Source organism: Ceratosolen solmsi, unplaced genomic scaffold, assembly GCF_000503995.2.
Source record: "Ceratosolen solmsi marchali unplaced genomic scaffold, CerSol_1.0 scaffold35, whole genome shotgun sequence".
Classification (NCBI taxonomy): Eukaryota; Metazoa; Arthropoda; class Insecta; order Hymenoptera; family Agaonidae; genus Ceratosolen; species Ceratosolen solmsi.
This window is the reverse complement of record NW_011948423.1, coordinates 8,939,840-8,958,126: the sequence shown is the minus strand read 5'-3', so window position 1 is coordinate 8,958,126 and position 18,287 is coordinate 8,939,840. Positions and strand designations below refer to the sequence as shown.

Below are 18,287 nucleotides of genomic sequence, written 5' to 3'. Positions count from 1 at the left end.
AATTCAAAATCAATATATCAATATATGTATAAATATATTGATAATAGAATTGATGGTAGTTGTTGAAAATACTGTTCATATGTTTAAAGCTTTTTCTACCATGCAAATAGTATTTTTTTAATTTTATCGGTATTATGAAAATGTATAATAATATAATTCAATATAATATAATATTTTTCATTTTAATATTATAATTTACTTTTGTTATTTATGAAATAAGAAACTTATTGCAATGTAAATAAATGTATATATTTTTATTACTTTGGACACCTTTCCGTGCGCTATTAAAGTTTTATTTTATCTTAAATAAAGATTTTAAATTAATAGCTTTCTTCTTGATATTTATAACCGTTTTTAGTATCATCAATGAACATACTGATTTGAGAAAAAACATGGATAAATAATAAACAAAATATATGTCCTTCATTGTGTTGTTTGCAATTACCTGTAGTGTTATCAGCTTCATTTACTATTACTAATATATAATTAACAAATAACATCAGTGAATCATATTATCTTTTAATTGAAAAATATACAAGTTAATTAAATATTAATATATTTATATTTATATTGAGAATGTATCGCCAGAAAATAAAGTGTAAGTATTTGGTAAATTAATTTAATTTATTATAATATTATTGCTACTACAATGTCATATTTTATGATAAACTTCTTTAAAACAATTTAACAGACGGAAGTTTATGTGCATCAACAAAGAAAATAAGAATCTAGAAGAATTAAATACGATCAGATAGTTTGCAATTAATTAAATGACTTTAATATAATTCCGTTTTATAGAAAGCGCCAATCATAATGTATTTTTAATAGTTAGTAACGTTTATGACAATATATAATGATACCCAAGAGTATACGCAGTTTAATTACCACTTTTCTGGGTATCAACACAGATGTAACGACTAACCATCTTGACGTCAGCCAATAAATGTTCAAATTCAAAATTATATGCTTGGAAAATATAAAATATTTTTTAAAGTTCAAATTTTACAATTTTCTAAATCATATAATATGCATATTACATATCCTCTTCTGATTTGTTTATAAAATAAAATAAATATATTTTTTATATAACTATTTTTTAAAAGTTTTTAAACATTATAAACAGATTGGTAACAAACTTTTTAACTAAATAATAGCTTCTTTAATAAATCATTAGAAAAATTCAAAGTTAATTACTTACCTTCAACAAGTTTCTAGAAATTTTTATCATGTGATACGCATGCGTGAACATTCTTATATTCCTTATATGTAAATAGATGTATAAAATGAGTATGTGCTGACTGGTATAAAACGCGCGTGCGTAACTTTCCTTGAAATCTGGATACAGTCAGTGGTTGGTTTACTGATCCTTAGATCAATCTTATGCCTTTGCATTTAATTTATATATGGTATTTCTCTTTATTACGAATCTGTCATCTAGTTCTATGTTTTTTTCAAACACAATAAATAATTATTATTTAAAGTTTCCTTCTTTATCAACTTAATATTCATGTTAATTCCACGCTTCACGCGCTGCTAGTTCATACACAGAGTTCCGATTAGAACTGAGGAGTGCCAGTAGCAGCTCATGCACATCTGTTGATTTGCGGCCGGTAATCTCTTTACTTAGTCATAGCTAAGTAACCGACAAGTAAACTTTACATTGAGAGATACTAAAGAATTCTCTGCAAGACTACCAATAAACAAAATTTTATCATATCCCCTTTTGAGTGACGCAAGCGACATTTCATATTTGTTCGGAAACGATGACGGAGTCAAAATAGCAAGAGGCGCCAAAAGGATTTGCTCCAGCTATTTTCATTGAATTAGAGCGTGAGTATGATTGATTTATCACCATATTAACAATAATGTATCTAATATTCACTACTATTTTAATGATGAAATAATTTTATATTATTAAGTAAGACTTCACCTAAGTAAATAGATTTTTGTAAACTTTACAGAGCTATTGCAGATTCTAAAACTAAGTTATGTCTTATTGCAAACATATAATTCTTTTAAATATTCATTTTAGTTGCGATCACGCATTAATGTAAAATTTATTTTTCTTTATTCTTATAGCAAAAAATACTTTATCAATTTTTTACGTTTACGTAAATTCAATGAATATTCATATTTTATTTTTTTAGTTTAATTATATTTCTTTTAAATATTATATACTTATTCGTTTATACAAAATTTTTTATAAAAATTCAATGTTAATTTTTAAATTAATAAATTTCAATCCCTATAATATATAGGATTAATAATTTTTTGTAAAAATAACAAATAAAAAACATTTTTTTTTACTTTATTATATCAAGCGATAATTGTCATATTGTTCATGTTTGGACGTAACTTTTAATGTACCATAATAAATTTTTCTAACTTAATTATAATCCATGAAATTTCATGTGGATATGTATTGCGATTTTTAAAATATGAATTATTTGAAGAAAGGAAAAGAAAAATTAGCATACTTTTAAAATATGATGTTTTTTAGTATATCAATTAAGTAATAGCGATTAATATAGAAATAAAATAATTTTTTCTTCTTATTAAAAAATTAATTTTTAAGAAATAATACTTCTTTTGTGTAATTGACTACTTTTTCAGAAAGGCGCAATTTCTATTTACTTCTATAAGCTGTTTATTAGTGAAACATTTAATTTAATAAATATGACTAATTAGAAATTATCTTTTTTATTTCGAGTTATTGTCTTTATTAATTAAAGTATTTTTGTGCAGTGGTAAAAATGGCATACTGATTAAAGGCTATTATTTCTAGAGAAAAATATGTGAAAAAATTATGTTAAATTACTATTTTCAATATTGTTAAGAGTATAACAATATATTAACTTATAAATAAAAAAAAATGAATATTCAATTTCGATCAGCAAAGCAGCAAAGCAGTCTAAATTCTTAAGTTAAATATGTCATAAAAAATGTTTACATATTAGTGTGCTTTAATATTTAAGTCAACATTTAAAAAAAAGCAAAATACCAGTATAAAATAGGTATACATAACAACGGATAATTTTATAACGTAGAAATATATTATATTATTTAATTTATTAATTTATTTATATATTTTATTATTATAACTTTATTTACAAGTTTTCAATTATTTGACAATATTCGCTAGAAAAAATATGATGCATAAATATAATACAAATTTACATTTAAAAAATTTGGTATACTATCTATAGTTATAATTTTTACTGAAAAGAATATTCAATTAATTTATTTAACTGATAATAATTTATACGGCTATGTATAATCATAAGAAATAACGTGTTCTTGCACGACGTGAATTTTACATTATTATTAAATATTGTAAATTATATCAAGAAATTGAAATAATTAATATAGTTGTAACCTATATTGTCTTGATATTAACTTGAATTTATATGTGAATAATGCATTATGATAATAAGGTTCGTATACAAATTTCAGACAGGTGCATATTGAAAGATGTTTACATATCCAAATATGAAGATTTTATATACTATACCAAATAAAGTATAAACATATGATCATAATATACCATCCATATTTATCTCAGTAATTATAACTTTAAAATCATTTTAAAAAATATTTTCCTTATCCGCATTCAAACATTATCAATTAAAAAAATTATTAAGGTTTTTATAATTTTTATTTTATATCATTGTAATATTTGCATTAAATTTATCAAATTCTCTTACTTCTAAAGTTTTTATCATTTTTATTAAAATTTTTTTCTGATTTCTATATTAATTACAATAATTTTACATTAATAATAACGTATATTTCATACATACTGCTCCAATAACGTATAAATAAAAAATCTATATTTACTATGAACAATTCCAATATAAATTAATATAATATTTCACATAACACACATTATACTTTATTCATTTATAGATTGTATTTAATTTATTATATTAAATTCTTGATTAAATATAATATTATTTCTGTATAATATTTATTTATTAAAAGCAATTTTTATCTATAAATATTTTATAGCTTTTTAATAATAAATTGGAACACTATAATGATTTTGAATATTATATCTGAATTATTTTAGAATGTTCTTATACTCACTTAAATAAGTATAAATAATATGGACAATCATCAATTTCTTCAATGTTTCACACTTTATATAATTTAAATAATATTTATTTATAAAAATATTTATCTATGTTTTATCTTCTAATGAATTGTAAAAAATAAACATGTTAAGTGGATATTTTAATTAAATTCCCATTAGTTATTGTTTTGCTATTTTTAATAATTTTTGCTTATACCATAAGTTTTCTTTAAAATTGTAAAGAAAAAATAATTGTTACTTACGTGTTATTATATAACACTCATTTGATTCTATTAATACAAATTCATTATACGATAACATAAATGAACATTATTAATAACATTATCAATTTTTTAAATTATTTAAAATAAATAATTTAAAATTGTAAAAAAAGAATATGTGATACTTATGTGTTATTATATAGCACTAATATATTTTTATTAATACAAATTTTTTATACGATATCATAAATTATATTTAATAGTAACATTATCAATTTTAAATAAATGAATTTATGTAATATAAAAATTAATTTAATTGAATTGCTTTCTAATAAACGGAACTTCAGAATATATTTAAAGTACATATATTAATTGTAAAAGAATCATTATTTCATAAAAACATTATTTTAGAAATTAAATAAATAACTTATGATTTTAATAGGGTTGTTTAATCTAATATTTACAACAGAAAAAATGTAACGCCTGAATATTTATGAATATAATTAAAAAGATGTCGGTAGTTACGCAATTTTAATTGATAGGTGGTGATAGCTTTTTTTGTGTGTAGTTTTTATTACTTTTAAGATTCTTATATACATATATGTATACACTTTAATAACTACTACTACTATTGCAACACTAACATTCATATAAAATTTCTAAGCATATTTTTATTCTTTGGCATATAAAAATATTCTTTTAATGACTTTAAAGTGAATTATCAATACAAGTTTTATCAATCCTGTGTAACATTTTAAACAGATTCGCTAAAACACTAAAAAATTGGATACAAATTTCAACTAATTTTATCTTCTTATTTTAATAAAAAATATACTTTAGTATTAAAGTATTAGCTATATTCATAATAGTAATTGATTATAATGAAAAACAAAAGAAAAATTACTATTAAAGAAATGTTTGTGTTAAGAAGAAGTGTATTTTGTAAATTTTATCAAAAACATACGAGACGTAATTTACTTTAAAAACAAATCTAGTTTTTAAAGATATTATTAATGATACAAAAATTATTGTACTTAATAATAATAACACCAAAAAGAGAATATATATTAATATCTAAATTTTTCATATTCTGTATTATTGAATCTACAGAATAAAATTATTATCTGCAAAAATATTTGAAATTCAAAATCATGCGAATGAAAAAAGTACATTGTCATAGCTTATATGTAATTTATTATTATATAATACTTAATAAAATCATTATTAAAAACTTCGATATAAAAATTAAAAATTTAAAGAAATCAATAGCAATAAAAAGGACCATTTATTAGTAAATTTGTTGAATAATTTGATACTACGGTATCTAAAACACATTGAACAAAAAGAATAAAAATTGTTTGTCCTTTATTAAGGATAAAATATCAGATGCCGAAAGTCAACCTTTTATTTTATAATGCAAAGTTGAACCTTTTTTTTTAATGTCAAATTTGATTTATTAATTAAGAAATCATATTAGTTATTCAGATTAAATAAATAATAGATTTCGGATTATTTTAATCACTTTTACGAAAGCGAATGTATATGTATGTGAATATAAAATATAAGATAATTATAACGATTACTATATATGATATCATATTATATATATGTTAGATATATATTATGGTTAAATAATAGATTATAAGTAAAAAGAAGTAATCAATTGGAGAATAATAATTATTCTTAATTTTTAATCATAAGTTAAAAAAGTCCTTCGTATCGGTTGCTTTTAATCGGAGAGACCGACCTTTGTTTTTGTCATGTATATAATGTAAGTAGAAGTATCAGATTCCACGCTACATTTATGGTATGAAAATGATTTGAATAAAGAAATCTGTTGTGATTGATAACTCATTTAATAATGCATTCTTCACGAAAATGCATATCCTTAATATATTAAAATGAATTAACAAAATTAATTGAATATATTAATTTCAATTAAAACCACTAGTATTCCTTCTCCTGCCATTTGAAAAAGTTAACAGAAAATCGTTGATTACATAACATTATCTTACTACTACAATAATTTTATTATTCCATTCAGTCATATTAAAAATTAATATTAATATTTCAAATTTATAAAATTCAATTTGCTTAAAATGCTTTATATACTTAATAAATTAAGATAAACTTATTTAGTCCAATACATTATTTAATCAAAATTTATTGCAATAATAAAATACTTTTATCGGAAATGAAATGTTAATTTAATATTCATAATTTTGTGTGAGTGTATACATGATATGAATACTAATTAAAATAACCAATCGTTATAATATTCTACAGATACTTTCCTTTATTATTATATACAATTAATTACTTAATAAACATTTATAATTTAGTAACAACATTACAATAATTTGTTAAATGCAAAATTTGTTATTTAAAATTCAATGTAAGGAGGAAATAATGAAAATATTTTTTAATTATAAGAAATGTAATTCAATACAGAAAATGTATTATTATAAACTAATGTTATTTGACAATATAAATTCACGCGTTATAATAATTATGATTATTATAAAAATATAAATATTTAAAAAGCTATAAACTATTTATTGGGAATTTCAGGTTGAGCAAAAGCAGATATATACATAAAATTAAGTTACGAATCGAATACCATAAAAATACAAAATGGTATTTTTAACAAAACTTATGAGCTTAAATCTATTAAAAACGGCCTCATTAGCAGTGCGAGCATTTTCTACCAAAGCAAAGTTGTTTCCTCGAGAGGATAGCACTACAAAGCAGATTGTTCTTAAATACTTAGATGGTAAAGACAATGGAATCGCTGTTCTCGGACTCAATCGACCGGAAGCACGGAATGCCCTCGGCAGAAGTCTCGTGAGACAATTAACGGAAGCTATATCTACCATTCAACAGGACAAAAAAATCCGCGTACTTATACTTCGGAGTTTTGTACCTGACGTTTTTTGCGCGGGTGCAGATTTACACGAGCGCAGTAAAATGGATTCCCAGGAAGTAGCGAACTTCGTGAACTCACTACGAAATTTAATGAATGACCTTTCTGCCCTTTCCGCTCCCGTTATCTCGGCTTTAGATGGAATCGCGTTTGGCGGAGGATTGGAAATGGCACTTGCCAGTGATATTAGAACAACTACAGATGAGACAAAAATGGGTCTCGTTGAAACAAAATTGGCTATTATACCGGGAGCTGGCGGTACGCAACGATTACCCAGGATTATAGGTCCAGCAATGGCTAAGGAACTCATTTATACAGCAAGAATTTTAAATGGTATAGAAGCTCAAAAAATAGGACTAGTTAATCGCGTTGTTTCTCAAAATAAACAAGCTGATGCTGCCTATCAGTCAGCACTTACGATTGCCAGAGAGATTTTGCCGAATGGACCCATTGGTGTCAAGTGAGTATGTACCTAATAACGATGTCAGTCAAAAAAATCATTTTTAGTATTTTTTTATATTGATTATTTATTATCATTTATATTCGTATATACTTATTAATTTTATGTAAATGATTTTTTTTATTTAAATTGATTGTCCGTAAATTTTTTAGTTAATCTGCATTTATCATAGCTAACATACTAAAACAAAACTTTTATTAATAATGGTTAACATGATATAAAAGTTCCATTTCAAAATTAATACTGCATAGCATAATTAATAAATTTTTCCTAAATTATACTATAACAAACGTGAAACTGCATATTTAAACACTATTTTTTAAATGATGATTTATGTATTATGTAATATTTAAAATATTTAATAAAATAAATAAGATAAAATATTTGAATATTAGAAAATTATTAGTTAATGAAGTGAGCCTGTACTATTGATATGAATTTTGCACGTAGCAATTAGCAATTGAAGTTAAATTATCTTTAACTGATAGAAAAGAATATTACGGTATTATATAACTTTTTTCGTAAATAAAATTTTTTTAAGAAAATATCAATTGAAAATAAAAGAATGTATATTACAAGTAAAATTTTTCATTTTCATAACAAAACGTCTCACTTTAGGAAAATATAACTAAAACATTTCGAAATTTCGAAGAGAAGCAAATTTATACGTAAATAAACGTAATCTTTCGATCTTGACTAAAATTTTATATTAAAAAAAAATTAACAAATTTTCGCATATTCAGTTAAATATTTATTGATAAATTTTTAATATCGCTTTTAAAAATGAATTTATTTTTAAAATTATATAAAATTTTCTGTCATTGTCTCTACAATCCTACAGTAATATGTTCTGTTAAATATTCAATTACTAAATTTGTCATTTATTTAAAAAGATTTTTGTTCATATCATACAGAGATTTTTTTACTTAATTTTCAATGGAATTAATGTTAAAGAATTTTTCAATTATATTATATAATTGCTTTATTATATTTTCAATTAATTTTCTTATTGGTCAAAAGTAGACTTTAAACAGTTTTATTTAAAAATTTCATTTTCTACAAAAATGTTTAAACTAAGTTCAATTTTATTTTATTTGCAATAATTTATTTCAAGTATAATACTTTATTAATTTTATTACAATTTTATATTAAATATAGAATATTTGAATTAAAAAAAATACTCTTATTATCACATTATCAATGATGGATTAAAATTATATTAAAGATGATAATTTGAAGATTTTTATTGTTCACAATAATATAATCAATTTAATTTAATACGAAATGCAATGAATATATTTTCAATATTTTTAAATATATTCTGATTCATTTTGTACAATATTTAATTATTTAATTTAAGTTAAATAAATATCGTCAAATTTTTTATTATCATATATAATATTCTATTATTTATAATTCATTTGATGAAAGATATTTTACTTCAATCTTTTAATAATAATTTATTTATAGATTAGCAAAGGTAGCAATTTCAAAAGGAATTGAAGTATCAATAGAGAAAGGTATGGAAATTGAGAAACAGTGTTATTCTCAATTGATAGATACGGAAGATAGAATTGAGGGATTGGCTGCGTTTGCTTCGAAACGCGTACCTGTTTACAGAGGGCTGTGAATCAAAATATTCAATATGTGACATTACATGTGTATATTTTCTAAATGGTTAAGTTTTTCTGTAATGTTAGTAAAATAAGTTTTATTGAAATAGAATATATAAATTTATACAATATCAACTATACAAATTTCAGAGATATTAATATTTAGAAGTAAATAGAGATATTTAAATGTTTGTTATATAAAATTTTATAAATAAATGTTATTTCTTTTTTTTTATATTTTAAAAAAATATTTTTATACATATTTTTATATCCGTATCTCAAATATTAGTTGTTTTGATGCGTTATGTTTAAATGAAGTTTATGTTATAATGTAAATGATATCATTGTTTATTTTGTTTTGTTATTATATTAAACAATAATTTACATAATACATTAATTTTCTTTTTTACTTATTACATTTATTTAGATTAATTTTATTGCCTTTTTACACATACAATATAATATATATTAACATATTTTATATTAAATATTAATTTCTTATTTATAAAATAACTCAATTTACATTGCAAAATACTATTAAAATATTATTTTTTATAAAAAATAAAAATATCTAATATTTTCTTTCTAATATTATGTATACTACAGTGCAAACCATGTCATCAAAATATGTGATTAATAATTAATAAAATATTTTATTATACACATTGCATTTGAAAATTTGCTTTATCTTTGCATTTTTTTTTCATTAATCAAATTAATTAATATTTTAAGTTGTCTCAAAGTATCTGCTGGGCCTGTTACTCGATGACCTATTGTTAAGTCACTCTCATAAATTTCATAGTCATTACCACCTATTTTTGTTTTATCTCCAAAAAAATGAATTTCATCATATCCTTCAATGTGACGCAGGCAGTATGTTTTATCCCACCCATTTGGAAAAACATCGAATGAAATTTCTCCACCTATAATGAAATAATTGATTATAGATTAATTTACAGTATGTAGATAAATATTTAATATCCAGTTGGTATTTAATTTTACATTATATATGAAATAAGTATTGAAATAAATTGCCTCAGATTTTTCTACTATAAAATTGATGAGCTTTTCAACAAAAAATTTATTAAAATGTTTAAGTAAGTAAAATTTATTTATACAAAAACAACAAATGATATTTATGGAAATAAATACTTAAGGTAAAAGTGTGATTTTTTATTACCTATGCTATATGTTAGTAGTAAATGGGGAAACTCTTTTTTTATTGCTTGAATGAATTTTTCACGAATTTGATTTTCTGTGTCATATTTATTAAATCTTTTGCGTTCTTCTTTTGTACAATTACGCCCTACAGGAGAAATATTTAACATCCCTGTTCTGAATTCAATGAAGGTACCTCGTTTAAATGGTAGTTTCAATTCAGATATATAACAAAGAATAAAGTTTATAAAATCTTGTAATTTCTCCTCACCAATTACGCTTTGAATAGTCTATAGAAATATTATATATAAAATTAAAATTTTACTGTTTTGTCATTATAAATATTTACCTCTGATTGCAATTTTTGATTATTTTTATAAGCTACTAATCCATTTTCAGCAAAAATATAGTTATATTTTTTAAATAAATTTTCTTGGTTCAATTGACATTTAATTTTATTAATATCTGAACCACCAACTATAGCAATATCAACTTGCTTTTTCAATATATCTTGAATATATTTATCTAGATTAACATTGATTTCCTAGAAAATTGAGAGATTGCATATGAAACATGTAAATATACAGTTTAGAAAATTTTATATTTTTATTATCACCTGTTGAGGTTCTGTTAGTGTACCATCAACATCAAACAAACATATTATTTTTGACATGTCCCTGTTAAAATTTTATAACCTATATAAGAATTATATCTTATTGTTTATCGAATTTAATAAATTTGTTATACGAAGCATGTAATTATGTTGAATGCGAAAGTTAAATAAAATGCTATTTCTAATATTACAAAAAAGTTAATTTTATCTAGATATACGATTAATTTAATATTTGTATTAACATTTATAATACATTGGTATATAAATATTTTAATAGCAAATTAAAATATTATTATTGCACCACCATGCAATGATATTATGTTAAAACTAATATTAATGTATAATTATGAACAATGACCGATATAGCCAGTTACATTTCAAGATACATTCGTAAGGTCATTTAGTGTTTACAGTTTTAATATGTAAACGTAGTGGAATAAACTCTTTGCAGAATCGATTGAAAGTTGGCCAACATGAATTTTAATCAAAGAAAAGAGGGTGATCTATACGAGAAATAAATGAACGTAATAACTACAGATAACATTCCAATATTAAATGTATTTTATTCATATATTGCAAAAAATGGTAAAGCTGAATATAAAACGGCGCATGAAAGGGATAGCAGAGTGACACTTACTAATGTAATTCGAAAAAAGAAAGTAACGGAGAAACTGCTTGCACTGTCAAATAAAGAAAGTTCGGAAAACGCTACGTCAGCATTCAACAGAGTTTACGTCTAATAGTGCAAGCGTAGACTCAAAGTAATTATTAAAATTAAGTACCGTATTGGACTGAGGAGTGAAGAGTGAAGAGTGCCGTCGTTACCAAGAAGTTTGAAGTCTACATATCTTTGCGAAAAAACTTAAGAAAATATTACATTGCGCCGGCGCACAGTCAAACATATTACTGTCGTCATATATATATATATATATATATATATATCGTGTATTTTTTTAAATCACTAAAATAATGCACCGAAAAATACATTATTATGAATTGCTACGTATTTTTCTGCTCTTGTCAATTGTTGTAAATGTAAGAAGCAGTGATTTCAAACCATCAAAAAATGCAATTTTATTTTTAGGTTTGTTTTATTATGTTATATTATGTTTTCTAATATGCATGTATGGTCACATAATCCCGTTTGATATGGTCGTTATAAATGACAATCCGAACCTTCTCCAAAGAAGATTTACAAAAATTTAATCTTTTAGCGGACGATGCGGGTTTTGAAATGAGATCGTATCTAAACAAAATCTGCCAAACTCCAAATCTAGATGCATTGGCTAAGAATAGTTTGATATTTAATAATGCATATACATCTGTTAGTAGCTGTTCCCCAAGGTAAGCAACTATCTCTTATTTAAAATGTAATTTGTAGATATTCGACATTCACTTTTCCATATTGTAAAGATATTTAAACAGATGTAAAGAATTTCATGAAGTATTACTTGCTTACATTTTAATTCATAATAAATGTGAAGAAATTATATTACATATATTTGCTAGAAAATGTTATAACTTTATATTTAAAAATAAAATGGAAACGTTTTATTCCATAAAACCAGTTATATTGATTCTTTAATATACGGTACTTGTTCGAATGAACTGTGCAATCTCATTTAGCATGAAATTATTACATATATGCACACAAATATGAAGTCATCAATAAATAATGTAAATACCAAGTAGTTCTAAGAATTCAGCAAATCTAAAATTATAGTTTTTGTCAAAATAATATTTCGAATAATATTACCTATTATGATTTTAATCAATACTGTTCACATTTTAAATATTTCAAGAATGTACGGAAAACTATAACTATACAATCAAGTAGGATTACGTAACTGATTTCTAAGTGAATAATAATTATTTATTTCAATTCCATTAAAAAATATAATCAGTAATAAATTTAATTTATTATTATATTTTATTTGCGAAACTGTGAAATATGAAAAAAAACAACTAATGTAGCTTTTAATATTTCGTCATTTTACAAATATAAAAATTAAAATATATATTTAGCTATATAAATGTATGAATTGATAAATTCTATTTGATCTAAATGGTGTTTTAATTATTACGAAATTTTGCTAATTCTTTAGTGATATATGTGAGAACTCTAAATGAATAACAATAATAAAATATCCTGCTTTAATTGAATTATTTATTTAAAATACATAAAATTAAAGATGAAATTTGATGATGAATTGTCCAGTATTTAGTACCATTCCAATTAAATGATCGTTTGAATTTCAAATTTATATTAGACATGCAACTCATGAAATTACTTTGTAATTGTACGATAAACATTGTACAATTACAACTTTTAAAAATCGTTCTATTTAAGAATGATTTTATTTCATAAATTTAATTAACAATAAATAATTCTTTTATTTTATATTAATTGCGTAAAGCTACTTGGTTATATCAATTGATTTTTATTTATTATTAATGTTCACTAATTTCAATAATATCACTACGACTATTTTTCATAAATTTATTACTATTTATGTACTTAATAATATTTCTTAATATATATATTTGTTCTAAATTTAATAGTAAATTGATTAGTTTTTAAAAGTAAATAAGGTGTCTCTTAAAAATGTGAAAAATTACAAGATTTATTGAAAAATACAGTTAAATATAAAAAAATATCTCACAATTGTTTAATAAAAGAAAATTATACCTACTTTATTTTAATATAATTTTCTGTATTTAGTTAAATTAGTCAATGCACATACAATAAATTATATGTATATATATAATTAAGTATAATAATAGACTATATATACCACATGTCAATAAATATGATAATTTACCATATAGATATATACACATTACAGTTATGATATGGAATATAAGCTGACAACTTTATTACTGAAATTGTTTATAAGAATGAAAATTATATTAGTATATAAATTAAAATAATTTTATGTTTAAATATGTATACAATTTAAGTATATGAATATAAAATATTCCAAACCTAATTGTTCATTGCAAGTGATGATTATATAAAGAATTATATGATCACGTCTTAAATTAATTTTATTATTTGAATATATTTCATTTATTGCATCAATAATTATTTATATCTTAATTTATACAATAAATTATAACAGTGAGTTTTATAATTTTTTAATTAATATTATAAAAATTTAGAAATTTATATTATACTTGTATTAAAATTTACGTTGCATATTTATGCTTTTTAAAAAGTTTAATAATATTATTATTTATAAATATTCTATACAATTATATATATTATAAAAACTTTACGATACAATTACGATAGTCGTGCATCTTTATTAACTGGACAACCAAGTCACCAGAATGGCATGTATGGTCTTCATCATGGAATTCATCATTTTAACTCTTTCGATAATGTTCAAAGCTTGCCAAAATTATTGAAAGAAAAAAATATTCGTACAGGTAAAAATGAGCGTTAATATTTGTTCCCACTAATTTTTTTTATGTTCAATAAATACATACACATATATATAATACATACACATATATATATATATAATATATATATATATATATATATATATATATATATATATATTTATTTATTTATATATAGTAATTTTCTATAATATAGTTTTTTCAAAATAACACGGATATTTATAGAAAGATTTGTTTGAAGCAATAAACAATACATTTCTAATTTTTTTTACTTAATATGCCTTAGTAATATTTAAAATAACTATAATTACTGTATATTTTACAAAATAATTATCATATTCTTTAAATCCCTAATGTAATTGATAATTAGATTGTTGTAGTGTCACAGTTAAATATATCAGCTATGACGGAATTGTATATAATATATTTGAAGACCATTTCAATTAAAATTAATAAACAAGTTTATGCAACAGGTATTATTGGTAAAAAACATATTGGTCCAAGTGAAGTTTATCCATTTGATTTTTCTTATACTGAAGAAAATGAATCTTCCCTTCAAATTGGTCGTAATATTACTAGGATTAAATTATTGGCTCGTGAATTCCTTTCTCAGAATAAAAATCAGTAAGTACTTAAATTATTTAGTATATTATTTGTTTTATTTATTAAGTCAAAATAAAATTATATTGCTAATCAGCATGTTTAAACAATGAATTTATAATTTTAAAACATTTCATATTTAAATTGTAACATAGAATTAACAGTGTAGATTTTATATTTTTAATTTATTTAACAGTTCACAAAATGTATTTACAAGTTTTTTGAAAGCAAAACATAGTTATAAAATGTGTTTATATTTTTTTAAATCAATCATATTCATAATTGAAAGTAATTTAATGTTTTTGGAGGCCCTTTTTTCTGTACATTGCTTTCCACGACCCTCATCGATGCGGACACAGTAATCCAGAATATGGTAGCTTTTGCGAGAATTTCGGCAACGGAAATCCTGGAATGGGAACCATCCCTGATTGGAATCCTATTTATTATCAGTGGGAGCAAATAAAATTACCTTATCATGTACAGGATACCGAACCTGCAAGAAGAGACATTGCAGCACAATATACAACAATGTCGCGATTAGATCAAGGTAATTAATTTATGTTATAATTAACAAAAATAAACTCATAAGAGGATTAGTTATTATGATAATAATTTATAATCATTTATAGGCATTGGTTTGATATTGAAAGAATTAGATAATGCTGGATTAACAAATGACACCTTAATTATTTACACATCTGATAATGGAATACCTTATACAAGTGGAAGAACAAATCTTTATGATCCTGGTAAATTAATTTGAATAATTAAAATAATATGAGTAATAAGAAAATTATTGACAGGTATGGCTGAACCTATGATTATATCATCGCCATATCACAAGAGAAGGCATAATGAGGTTACTTACAGCATGACTTCTCTCTTGGACATTGTACCAACATTATTAGATTGGTTTGATCTCATTCATGACAGCAAAGTTAACAACTATATTTCCACTCTTACTGGGAAGTCATTGTTACCGTTATTAGAAACTGGTAATTTGTATAAATAAACTAACTACATTAACCAAATTGTAAATAAAGCATTTATTTTTAGAGCCGATTGAAAATAATTTAACAGCAATTTTTGCGAGTCAAATCAGTCATGAAATAACTATGTACTATCCCATGAGAGCTATAAGAACTAAAAAATTCAAGCTTATTCATAACTTGAATTATAAAATGCCTTTCCCAATTGACCAAGATTTTTATATTTCTCAAACATTCCAAGTACAATATTTAAGCGATTACAAATAAAAATTTTAATTTATTTAATAATGTAACAAGTTATACTATTTTGATAGGATTTATTAAATAGAACCCGTGCAAACCAATCACTTAGATGGTATAAAAATAGTTTGAAAGCATATTACTATAGACCGGAATGGGAATTATACAATTTAAAACAAGACCCAGAAGAATTAAATAATATTATTACAAAAAAATCTATGAAGGTAAATATAAATCATTATTTTAATATTGGTACAATTAATTATGAAATTCATCAAATTTTATTTGATAGTCAATATTTGACGAATTGCGTAACAAACTCTTAGATTGGCAAAAGAGAACAAAAGATCCATGGTTATGTTCACCTAATGGTGTATTAGAACCAATTGAAGAAGATAAAAATAATTTTAAATGTATGAATCTTGAAAATTTAATTTAATTTCTTACTTATTTAACAAATCAAGTATGATGTCAATAACTATCATAAAATATATCTTTATAATTTAATAAATAATAATTTTTATATAAATAAATAATTTTATAAATCAATTTTTATAAGAAATAATTTGTATATAAGTATTTTTTAAATATATCGAATAGCATATATTACTTATTCATTTTTGTACCAACCTGAATTTAAGAAAGAACTATACTGGACTGTGTAATATTTTTATTATTATTTTTGTATTGACTAAATAAAGCTTTATTTAATTGATGAATATATATAGAAGACTTATTTACAGACCTTTCAACTTTTATCATTTCTGTTGATATTTTATTCAGCTGCAATGCATGAAACATAAAAAGGTTTAATACAATATTGAGTTTCTCAATCAAAAATATATTGAACTTTCATACTTACAAACTGTTTGTAACCAAGGTATCTATTATATCTTAATTTATTATCATAAATCTGTTTGATCTGAACCATAAAAATCAAACAAAATGCTAATAAACTTAATAAATAAAGCGTATTTACATTCTGTATATTGCGTATAAACATAATATAATATACTTTTTGTAAATTGTAAAAAGCAAAAAAGTATTTGTGAATATTACGGTATCATTTGTTGTAATTTTAAGAAAATTATCGAATAAATCATAATACACATATGACTATTTTTTAATCCGAAGTTATTTTAAAATTGTAAATTTAGGTGTGTGCATGTGGGTGACGGCAGTATACTCAGTAATGGAATTCATTAAACTTGTGAAATTAAATTCAACATTAGGTAATAATTATTGGATAACTAAAGAAAGACGAGATTGTTTTATGTATACTATATGTAAAGAACGTTTGAAACATTAGTTGCAAAACATTTTTGCTCAATTCGATAGCACTAACAATTCCTGCGACATTAAATATATGTTCACAAAGTATTTATCGGTAGAAAACTTAAATTTGTATAAAGTAAAAACTACTAATATAATTTCTGCTCAATAACAAAACTTACATTTTGTCCTTTCAGTAAACTTAACCAGACATTACTTACAATTATAATACAAATTTTACCAGATTTATATACAAAATGCTGTAAAAAGTTGTATCACACGTAATACATGAAATTTAGCACATCGAATACTGTTATTTATTCGTAATTTATGGATACAGAGAATTAATCCATTTTCCACATGCGCAATGGACACCAAGGTCATTGATTCATAATGGCGCTTTTAATTTAAAATCAATATGTTTGAAATAGAATCGTTAACATGATATTTAAAGAAGAAATTACGATACCGCAGTGTTCAAGATCTTTTATTTTTAATAAGATAATTGCAGTAATAAATATTCGAACTAAAATCTATCAAACTTAATCATGACTTAAATTTTTTACTGATATGATGATAATATAATGATATTAATATGTTAAGAATTTAAAATTTTGAAAAGCAATAAAATATAAGCGAGTTTTTTTTTTTAAATGGTTTTAATTCAATCAAAATAAATGCACTTTAAAACTGGGTAAAAAAAAATTAATTCTAAATT

General features: G+C 22.4%; 3 protein-coding genes across 5 annotated transcripts; 2 read left to right on the top strand and 1 right to left on the bottom strand.

Annotated features, from left to right (window-relative positions):
* Window positions 1–6,906: 6,906 nt before the first annotated feature.
* Window positions 6,907–9,435, top strand: LOC105362365 (methylglutaconyl-CoA hydratase, mitochondrial). Of its 2 annotated transcripts, none has more exons than XM_011499802.1 (2): window positions 6,907–7,676; window positions 9,147–9,435. In XM_011499802.1, exons 1-2 carry the CDS (start codon window positions 6,928–6,930, stop codon window positions 9,304–9,306), a joined length of 909 nt encoding a protein of 302 aa, XP_011498104.1. In that variant the 5' UTR covers window positions 6,907–6,927; the 3' UTR covers window positions 9,307–9,435. The 2 variants fall into 2 exon arrangements, with proteins under 2 accessions (XP_011498104.1, XP_011498105.1); XM_011499803.1 differs by having other exon boundaries at window positions 6,907–7,680; window positions 9,147–9,218.
* A 441-nt stretch (window positions 9,436–9,876) lies between these two features.
* On the bottom strand, window positions 9,877–11,929 carry Pmm2 (phosphomannomutase). 2 transcript variants are annotated; one of them, XM_011499800.1, is made up of 5 exons: window positions 11,698–11,929; window positions 11,064–11,142; window positions 10,797–10,991; window positions 10,470–10,737; window positions 9,877–10,212 (listed from the first exon to the last, which is right to left on the bottom strand). In XM_011499800.1, the coding sequence occupies exons 2-5, from the start codon at window positions 11,118–11,120 to the stop codon at window positions 9,974–9,976; spliced, it is 759 nt and encodes a 252-aa protein (XP_011498102.1). In that variant the 5' UTR covers window positions 11,121–11,142; window positions 11,698–11,929; the 3' UTR covers window positions 9,877–9,973. The 2 variants fall into 2 exon arrangements, with proteins under 2 accessions (XP_011498102.1, XP_011498103.1); XM_011499801.1 differs by having other exon boundaries at window positions 11,064–11,124.
* Window positions 11,930–11,997: 68 nt separating this feature from the next.
* Sgsh (N-sulfoglucosamine sulfohydrolase) lies at window positions 11,998–16,775 on the top strand. The gene is made up of 10 exons (XM_011499798.1): window positions 11,998–12,144; window positions 12,275–12,404; window positions 14,356–14,492; window positions 14,942–15,092; window positions 15,377–15,615; window positions 15,698–15,817; window positions 15,872–16,063; window positions 16,125–16,297; window positions 16,372–16,521; window positions 16,590–16,775. The coding sequence occupies exons 1-10, from the start codon at window positions 12,030–12,032 to the stop codon at window positions 16,734–16,736; spliced, it is 1,554 nt and encodes a 517-aa protein (XP_011498100.1). The 5' UTR covers window positions 11,998–12,029; the 3' UTR covers window positions 16,737–16,775.
* The last annotated feature ends 1,512 nt before the right edge of the window (window positions 16,776–18,287 follow it).